The 10,400-nt window shown below is 35.5% G+C and overlaps 1 protein-coding gene and 1 non-coding gene across 3 annotated transcripts; both read left to right on the forward strand.

The window, feature by feature from the left end:
• The first annotated feature begins 1,543 nt into the window (after positions 1-1,543).
• On the forward strand, positions 1,544-1,650 carry LOC148564418 (small nucleolar RNA R71). Its single transcript, XR_015884519.1, has one exon. It is a non-coding gene; the product is annotated as a small nucleolar RNA R71 (small nucleolar RNA).
• Positions 1,651-7,867: 6,217 nt separating this feature from the next.
• On the forward strand, positions 7,868-10,157 carry LOC107641869 (uncharacterized protein YDL183C-like). Of its 2 annotated transcripts, XM_016345285.1 has the most exons (8): positions 7,868-8,074; positions 8,218-8,282; positions 8,379-8,477; positions 8,712-8,759; positions 8,912-8,981; positions 9,069-9,140; positions 9,463-9,591; positions 10,011-10,157. In XM_016345285.1, exons 1-8 carry the CDS (start codon positions 7,868-7,870, stop codon positions 10,155-10,157), a joined length of 837 nt encoding a protein of 278 aa, XP_016200771.1. The 2 variants fall into 2 exon arrangements, with proteins under 2 accessions (XP_016200771.1, XP_088344903.1); XM_088488777.1 differs by lacking the exon at positions 8,712-8,759.
• The last annotated feature ends 243 nt before the right edge of the window (positions 10,158-10,400 follow it).

Below are 10,400 nucleotides of genomic sequence, written 5' to 3' on the forward strand. Positions count from 1 at the left end.
GTACCAAATAACTTGGCATTCAGCTTCATAAGAGCTCCTAGGTACCGAGCAACTTGCTCTTCCCTAGTGTTTTCATCCTCATCCGATGATGAGTAGTCATCTGAACTCATACACTGCAGAAGGGCATTCAAAGGAACCTCTATGGTTTTTACATCAGCATGGGCTTCCTTGAGTTCAGGGATAGAGGGTTCTTGAGTGGGATTTAAGCACTCAAAGGGTGTAAATTTCCTGGCGTTCAACGCCAGCTCTGATAGCTCTTTGGGGGTTGAACTCCCTTGCTGTCCACCCTTACTGGCGTTAAACGCCAGTCCCTCTAGCATTTTGGGCGTTGAACGCCCAGCAGGGATGTCCTTGCTGGTATTCAACGCCAGCTTCCCTGGGTGTATGGGCGTTGAACGCCCAGTGAGGGGTTCCTCACTGGTGTTCAGCGCAAGAATAGCTGCATGTTTGGGCGTTGGACACCCATGAGAGGTTTCTCACTAGCGCTCAATGCCAGAAAGCCTGCCTGGTTGGGCGTTGAACGCTCAATGAGGGGTTCCTCACTGGCATTCAGCGCCAGAAAGCCTGTGTGTTTGGGCGTTGAACGCCCAACTAGTGCTCCCTGGCTGGCGTTCAACGCCAGCTCTGCTGCCAGGATGGCGTTGAACACCCAGTGAGGGGTTCTTCACTGGCGTTCAGTGCCAGGCTTGCTGCCATATTAGGCGTTGAACGCCCAGTAAAACCTTTTTCACTAGCGTTCAATGCCTTCCCAATCCTCTCAGATTCAGCTTCTACCTCCATGGTTATGGCCTTGCACTCTTCTCTAGGATTCACCTCAATGTTACTAGGGAGAGTTTCAGGAGGAGTCTCAGTAATCCTCTTGCTCAGTTGACCAACTTCTACCTCCAAGTTTCTAATAGAGGACCTTGTTTCATTAATGAAACTATGAGTGGTCTTAGAGAGGCTGGAAACCAGATTTACTAAGTCAGAGAGGTTCTGGTTAGAGGTTTCCATATTCCCTTGAGAAGATGGGAATGGTGGTCTGTTATTGAACCTATTCTGGTTCCTACCACCTTGATTGTTATTGAAACCTTGCTGGTGTTTCTGTTGATTCTTCCATAAAAGATTAGGATGGTTCCTCCATGAAGGATTGTAGGTGTTTCCTTAGGGTTCTCCCATGTAATTCACCTCCTCCATGGTGGGTTGATCAAGATCATAAGCTCCTACATCAGAAGAAGCTTCCTGAGTACTGCCAGCTACAGTTTGCATTCCAGTCAGATGCTGGGAGATCATATTGACTTGTTGGGTCAAAATCCTGTTCTGAGACAAGATGGCATTCAGAGTCTCAACTTCAAGAACTCCTTTCTTCTGAGAGGTCCCATGGTTTGTAGGATTTCTTTTAGAAGTGTACACGAATCGGTTATTTACAACCATCTCAATGAGTTCTCTAGCTTCTGCAGGTGTTTTCTTCAAGTGGAGTGATCCACCTAAAGAGCTGTCCAATGAAATTTTGGACATCTCAAGCAGACCATCATAGAACACGCCTATGATAGACCATTTTGAGAGCGTATCAGGAGGACATCTCTTGATCAATTGCTTGTATCTTTCCCAAGCTTCATAGAGGGATTCACCTTCTCTTTGTCTGAAGGTTTGAACTTCCACTCTAATCTTGCTCATCCTTTGAGGAGGAAAGAATTTAGCTAGAAAAATATTAACCAGCTTTTCCCAAGAGTCTAAGCTCTCTTTTGGTTGAGAATTCAACCATATCTTAGCTCTGTCTGTTACATCAAAGGGAAAGAGCATAAGCTTATAGACTTCTGGATTTACTCTATTAGTATTTACAGTATCACAGATCTGTAAGAATTCAGCTAAGAACTGATGTGGATCTTCCATTAGAAATCCTTGGAATTTGCAATTCTGTTGCAAAAGAGAGACTAACTGAGGCTTAAACTTAAAATTGTTAGCTCCAATGGCAGGTACAGAAATGCTTCTGCCATAAAAGTCAGAGGTAGGCATGGTGAAGTCACCAAGAACCTTTCTGGCATCACCTTCAGGTTCGGCCATGTCTCCTTTTTCTTGTTCAAAGTTTTCTGAAAGGTTTCTTCTAGAGTGTTGTGCTCTAGCTTGTTGTAAGCTTTTCTTCAGTGTCCTTTCAGGTTCAGGATCAAGATCTAAGAGGGGTTCTTTATCCCTGTTCCTAGTCATAGACAAGAAAAGAAGAAAAGAAAGAAAGGAAAAAAGTTTTTTGTGCCACTTGGACCAAGAGCTTTCAGTGAGATGTGAAGAAAGAAGAAGAATGTATAAAAGTGAAGATGGAGGATGGGAGATGAGTAGAGTTCGAATAATAGAAGTGAATAGGAGAAGAAGTATAAATAGAAAAGATAAATAAGAATTAAAATATTTTTATTTTTATTTTATTTATTTATTATTTTCAAAAATTAAGTTAATAATTTAAAATGAATTGAAAATTGGTTAGTGAATTTTTGAAAATAGAAGAGAGAGAAGAAGAGAGAGTTTTCGACAATTAAGAGACAAGAGTTAGTTAGGAGGTTTTGAAAAAGAATAAAGAGAAGAGAAGTGGTTAAGAAAATATTTGAATTTAAAATAAGATAAAAGATAAGATACAAAAATATTTGAATTTTAAAAATTTGAAATTAAAAAGATAAGAAAAGATATTAAAAATATTTAAGAAAGATTTAAATTTAAAATTTGAAATTAGAAAAGATAAGATAAGAAACAAAAAAGATTTTAAAAAGATTTTAAAAAGATAAGTTTTTGAAATTTGATTTTGAAAAAGATAAGATTAGATTTTAAATTTTTGAAAAAGATAAGATAAGATTCTTTTGAAAGAAAGATAAGATTTTGAAAAATATAAGTTTTTATTTTGAAAAGATTTTATTTTTGAAAATTGAAAACTAAGATAAGATAAGATAAAAATTTTGAAATAAAAATTTGAATTTTTATGATGTAATTTTCGAAAATTAAGTTAAAATAAAATAGAAAAGATATTTTTTTATTTTTTAATTTAATAGTGAAAGAGAAAAACAAGTAAAAGACACAAAACTTAAAATTTTTAGATCTAGTGCCCCAAGTTTTCGAAAATTTTGGAGGAAAACACAAAAGGGACACCAAACTTAAAAATTTTAAGATCAAAACACAAGGGAAACACAAGAACACTTTGAAGACTAACAAGAACACAAAGAACAAAACTCAAAGACTCAAAGAACACAAGAACATAAAGAGGACACCAAACTTAAAATTTTTAGAAAATTAAACACAAACTTTCGAAAATTAAAGAAAATAAACAAGAAGACACCAAAGTTAAAGATTTGACACAAGATTTGACCAAAGAAAAACTATTTTTGAAAAATTTTGAAAGGAAGATCCCAAAAAATCGAAAATTGCATGAACAAAAACAAAGACTCAAAGAAACGAAAATTTACCAAGAACATAAACAAAAAGACTCAAATCAAGAACAAAGATTAAACAAAGAAAAGAAAAAAAAATTTTGAAAAATATTTTAATTTTTCTAAAATTGAAGAAGAAGAAAATAAAAATAAAAGACTCAAATAAAATCAAAAGACTCAATTAAAAATGATCAAGAAATAAAGTACCTGATCTAGGGAGCAAGACAATCCTTCAGTTTGTCTAAACTCGAACAATCCCCGACAACGGCGCCAAAAACTTGGTGCACGAATCACCACACTTTCGTATAGCTGTACCAGCAAGTGCACTTGGTAGTCCAAGTAATACCTGAGCGAGTCAGGGTCGATCCCACGAGGATTATGGTTTGAAGCAAGCTATGGTTATCTTGCAGGTCTGAGTCAGGCGAATCAAAAGATTGTTGGATTGATAGAGTGGAAAAGGTCTAATATAATAAGGTGCTAATACTTTATGAATTAAATAGAATCAATAATAGGAATATAGTTGAGGATTGGAGTTGCTTTGTCTTTCTGAATTAACTCTGGTAGTAATGTTTCCTTTGCTTGTGAATGATTTCTTCAATGGCAGGCTGTATGTGATTGACGCTGGTTTGAGCAGCCGTCAATACTCCTCCGGATCTGAACCCCAGGATTAGTGCGGATCCAGTCTGCTTGAGGGTGAAGCTCGTACAGTCCATTCTCCTTAAAGATCCTACTCAAAGCGCCACAGACAAGGTCGAATCTTCCGGATCGGAGGAATGTTGCGCCTTTGGTTCTAGCCTCTACCACAGAGACCCTAATCTCCCCGTAAATCGGCTGAACTGATGTCTCGAGAAGTCCCCAATGAAGTCGTGGATTAGCCGTCTGAGAGATGTATAGTCAAGCTGGTGGTTCATCATTGTCTGATGAAAGATGCACTCTGAACCCATGTAGAATGTGATAACCTTATGCCAGTTCAACACATTCATATTGATGAAGAACGAATATACATCTTATAATTAATCAAACACGGATCAAAGAAGAACAGTAATACTTTTATTAATTCATAGGACTCAGCAGGACACCTCCCCTCAACCTAGGAGTTTTAGAAACTCATACTGAAAGGAAAATACAATGTAAAACTCGAACTAATGGTAAACGATAGGTGTCTCCCTTAGAGAGATGTAAAATAAGTCTTAAATACTAAACAGATGACTAGTAAGAGTAAAACAGTCTATCTAGTGCTGAAGTTCACTTCTGGGGCCTACTTGGTGAGTGTTTGGGCTGACTTTTGATAAGATCCACGTGCTAGGAGGTTCCTAGGGCATTGAATGCTGGCTAGGGGGTCCTCTCTGGGCTTTTGGACGCTGGGCTCTGCTCTTTGAGCGCTGGACGCTTGGAAGGGGGGAGGAAGCTGGCGTTGGACGCCAGTTTTGGGCCTTCTAATCTGAAGCAAAGTATAGACTATTGAACATTGCTGCAAAGCTGTGGAAGGCAGCTTTCCATAGCCATTAAGAACGCTCCATTTGGATTTCTGTAGCTCCAGAAAAGCTCTTCCAAGTGCAAGGAGGTCATATCCGGACAGCATCTACAGTACTTTCTCTGTCTCTGAATCAGACTTTTGCTCCAGCTCCTCAATTTCAGCCAGAAACACAAAAATACAAAAACTCATAGTAGAATCCAAAAATGTGAATTTAACACTAAAACCTATAAAAACTTAATAAAAACTAAACAAAACACAGTAAAAACTATATGAAATGATGTCAAAAAGCGTATAAAATATCCGCTCATGAATATTCTAGCCCTAAAAATCTCCAAAACGGTTCGGTCCTTGCTAGTATCATCACAATCAAGCCCTAAACTTCACAAATACATCAATATATTGCAAAAATTTGATATAAACTAAATTAATAATTAATCACAGAACCAAATCACTTATTCCATACAAATTTAATCATTGAGAATTTATCAAAATTCTATCTCCGTAAGAAATCAAAAAACTCGAAACTCCAGAGAAATCTTCTGATTGAGTAACTTAAGAAGAAAATGTTAGAAATTGATTCCTCTGCAAAGAACATCAAAGAACCAAACTTCAAAAAAAGAAATTAGGTTACCGTCAATTTTTATCAAAGAAAAATGACGCCAACACATAAAAGAGGAGAAAAGAAGCTTCACGGTTCGATGGCTTCACGTTTCACTCTCGCTCGGATTTTCTTTCTCTTGTTTTCTTTATCATTGGTTTAGTGAATGAAGAAGGGATATGTGGTTAAGATGATGCAATTAATGAAAGGAGGCGTGCGTTATGATTTAAGGGCCGTGTGTGATAAATGAATGATTTGGTGTCACAAATCTTTCTTTTCTTCCTAAGTGCAGGTTCAGTTATGATGATGAGTAATTAGACAAGATATTTATTTGGTGAGAAGATGATTTGTCAAAACAAGGGTTAAATGTCATTATATATATATATATATATATATATGTATGTAACAAATCTTTGTTTAGAAAGATGTGTTATGGCTTGGTTAATCATGGGTTGGGTGTCGTATTTTGGAGTTGTTAATACAGTCATTCAAATTATAAATATCTTAAACGGATATTAGTTAGAAGGTGTAAGGTCGTTTTGGGCTTATTAAAGGAGAAAGGGGACTGATATCGGGTATTCAGATTGAAGGTTGTTTTGGTGTGAGACCCAAAGGTTAGGTCCGTAACAAATACTAAAATACAAATTTAAAAGTTAGATTTGTATATAAAAAAAAAATTGACTCCCAGATTTGTATCTTTTTTTTTAAAAAAAAAAAAGAGTAAAGTGACAATTAGATCATTGAAGATATTGAACTTTGACTAATTAGTCATTGAAAAAAAATGTATCAATTAGGTCTTCTAAGTCTAAGATAGCAAACGGTAGGCATGTATGTCCTTCTGTCAATGAATAGTTTGAAACGAAACGGAATTGTCTATGTATTTCATTAGTTACAGTGGTACATGTCTCATTAGTGTCACATGAGCATGATATAGTTTTGGACATTGAAATATTTATTATCTTTTGAATTTTCATATATCTTTTATCAATTACTCTCTATTCATCACAAATCTTATTAAGACAAATGAAGTTTTGCTCCAAAAATTGTTATCTATATGTTTATCTTTTATAGATAGACACGTCAGAGTAATTAATAATATATATAAATATCACTATTAAATTTTAGTTAGTAAATTGAAAGAAGAATATTATATATCTAATTGGACTAAATTGATAATTTTTTTTAGAGATTAATTAATCCAAAATTAAAATTTTTAAAAATTTAATTTTACTTTATTCAAAAAAAATTTAAAAAAAATCATAAATCTAATTTTCAAATTCATGATATCCAATAAAAAAAATACGTCATCCTTCCACACTCATACTAAAATTAAAAAGCGAGAATCGACTCTCATTTAAGATTAGTATATTTGAGATGGAAGCTTACTAGTTGGCAAAACGGGTCAGTTCGCCCCGTCTAGGCCCGCCCCATAAACGGGGCGGACCGGCCCTCCCCGCCAACTAAAATGGGTTCAAAATGCTAGCCCGCCCCACCAACTAAAATGGGTTCAAAATGCTAACCCGCCCCGCTTTATAGCGGATTGACGGGTTGGCGGGCTAGCCCGCTTGACTCTTTTTTTTTTTTTTTGAAAAATAAAATTCATTAAAATTAACCAAAAAATAATAATTAAAAAATTAAATACAAATAAAAAATAGTCAAATTATAATATAATTTTTTTACTATTTTTTTAAATTTTTAACTTCAATAAAATTGTTCAAAATAATATTTGTCAATAAAATCATCTTTATTTTAAAAAATAAGTCACATAATTTGAGCATATATACGAAATTGTAAAATAAAATAAATAAAGTTAATAACTAAAAGAAGAATAAAAACAAAAAATGAAAAAAAGTGTTTAAAATTTCTATAATTATTAATTTTATAATAGTAATCACTTTTTTATTTAATAAAAAAAAGAAAAATAAAAATCTTCGGCCTGGCGGACCGGCCCGCCCCGCCCTGCCAAAACCCGCCAATTTGGCGGTGCAAATTTGACGAATTTTTTTAATTTGACGGACTCCAAATCCTAGCCCGACCTGCCCTTTTTAGCGGATTTAGCGGATCGGCTCGACGGACTCGACCCGTTTTGCCACCCTACTTACTAGATCACTCTTCACAGTTACACACAAACACAACAGATCCAACCGTTTTCAGTTTTCACCTCTCAATATTCGTCGACGTTTTTTCTCTCTTTCTTTTTTACTTTTTCGAGTTTGGCACTGAATATTCAAACTACCCAGATTCGGACTCTGCTTCATTTCAAATCAAAGATTGTAACTTCACCGCCAAGAATAAAAGTTTCTCTGGTTGGAAACTTTCTATGGTTCTTGCCGCCAAAAGGGTAAATCGCGTTTGAGATTTTTCTTGCCGCCAAACCCGGGGGTAGGGAGGTAGGGGGTAATCAACATGAGAACCAAATTAGTTGTGTTCCCAATACGAGGGAGAAACTGGTGCTTCAGCAGATCCATTGATCATTCTTTTAAGAAGAATTCAGATACTTCCTCTTCCTCTCATTCTCCTTCAACGTTCAAAGAATTGTGGAAGGGCGTTAATGTTGGTGACAAGCCCTTTAATGCTAAAGCTGAGCTTCTTGCTGATTACTGTTCCAACAAGGTGCTTTTTTTTTTCTTTGTTTCGATCATTGTATTAACTGTGTTTCTTTGTCAATTTCCCTTTCTTGGATTGTCACATTCTTGTGTGTACTGTTTTCTTAATCTATTGCTTTATTTGCTTGCGATTGGGGTTGTGGTTGATAGATGGATAAGGCTTGGATTGGTTTGGAAAAATCCCCGGATGGGTCTATCAAGAAGAAGATTCATGGGTTAGTTCCTTACATCGAAGGTTTTGAATGATAGTCTTTTAGATATGTTGACTAGGCTGTGCATAATATGCTCAAATGTGATTCGAATTGTTGCAGGTTGGGGTTGTGGCTTTTGTCACGGGTTGAGCCCTCAGAGATATTCTTGAAATCTATGTCGAAGGAAGTTACCAGCGTCGAGGTCATTTACCCTTTAAGGTTGGTGCCGCAGCCTTGTTTTAATGCATACTTACTTGGTTTTTTGATATGTGGTTTGAAGTTCTGTTGGAATAGTTTAGTAGTTTACTACTCTTACTAGTAGATTCGCCTTCGCTATATATTTATTATGGGGTTGATACATATGGCAATGTTGAGTTTGATTCCTGTATATGAGCCTTTTAACAGGTGCTTAGAAACTTTGCCGGATATATGACAATTACAATGTTATTGCAGTCTGAATGCACAACTTGTTCGCCGAAGATTAAGACATATTGCTATGAGGTAGTTCTCCCTCAAACACCTGTTACCAAAAAAATCCAGCAAAAGTTGATGGTGTTGGAACAATCATTCAATCTGGAATCTGTTATTGTAGCTTCCAATTTAATTCTATATTTAAGTCTTCATTGTCATATGAACTATTCTCTCTTTTACAGGGGAACAATTATCCACCGGAAATACTTATATGCGACAGTTTCAGTGATTCCATTGACCTCTGTACTTATGGTATGTATGTGCTTAGCAGACTTGTGTTTGCTTGTTAATATCTATCCTTTGCTTCAATTGATGCCCATTCTTTGTTGTACATTGTAGGTTTTACCTTTGCCTAATGTCCCATTCTTTTGGTTTTCATTTCGGGCTTATTCGCATTGGAGAGGCCTTCAGGTTTGTCCTACTATTAGATTTGCACTGCATTTGCTATGTATTCTTCTCCCTCTATAATAATTTGTGGTAATTTGTTTGTTTGCTGCCACAACCAAAGATGTCTCTACCGCCCATGTTTGTCTTGGCTCTCTACTTTCATATGATAGTTCATGGTTCTTGTATACTTGTCATTTGTCATGGTTCTTGATAGATGTTCACTTTCAATTAGGCCAATGGATCGTAGATTCTTAGTAGTTTTGTACAATGTTTCGAGCTTTGCTTCTGACTTGATTTATCTTGAGTTGCGCGTAAGTTTCTGTTATGTTTTATGTTATCTTCTTAGGGAAGTGAGAAGCTATTCCAACTCGTCTCAGATAGCAGCAAGATGTCGAACACATCAACTCATAAGAAGAAAACTGAGCATAAGGAATCAACAAATAAAACACATAACAGTTCACATGAACCACACTTGGTAATGGTCTCATACAATCTGATCTGTAGCACCAAATAAGACATTGTCAAGTGTGAACTGTAATTGATTTAAACGCTGGGTGAGAACAATTTGCAAATATGTTATTATATTTAGAATGCATGCCTTCGTATTTTATACGCTAGAACTATTTTTTTTAAAGCTTTTGGCAATTCATTTGCTTTAATTCACAATATTCTTGGAGAGGGAACAGTTTGATACATGGGATGTGCAAAAGTTAAAGCATATAATAGTTTTGCTTAATGTACTACGTTTGAGTTAAGGCTACAATTTTGACGTTTTAATAATATGATTTAGTTCTAAACTAATATCATATCATATTCTTTTTTTCCCCTTTCAAAGTGTGTAATACTATTTTATGTGCTAACATTCATTTTCTATTTAATCATCATGTGACTTAGAAATTGCGGCAATCTGAAGAACTTGAGGATCTTGTTGAACTTGAAGATGGGAAAGACGGCCTTAGTCAGCAAGCCATCACAAAAATTTGCAAGATATATGATTTGAACACCAATGATGTTCTAAAATACCATAAGTCTACTTTTTGATGATCACAGTTTTGTAATGCAACGTGATATCTTTTTTACACCAATTAATTCATTTACATTTTTAAGTTGAATTTTCGCAAGTAGGATTTTACAGAGATACCAACTGGCTCAATTTTGAGTAAATATTACTGGTGAATAACATCATCTTCTATAGTGTAATTTCAATTGTATGAGATTTTCGAGTTCAAATATATATTTTCACGGTTTTAAATCTTTTCAAGAATTATTTATCGTTAATATCTT

Source organism: Arachis ipaensis, chromosome B5 (assembly GCF_059453495.1).
Source record: "Arachis ipaensis isolate K30076 ecotype BB chromosome B5, ASM5945349v1, whole genome shotgun sequence".
In the NCBI taxonomy this organism is placed as follows: Eukaryota; Viridiplantae; Streptophyta; class Magnoliopsida; order Fabales; family Fabaceae; genus Arachis; species Arachis ipaensis.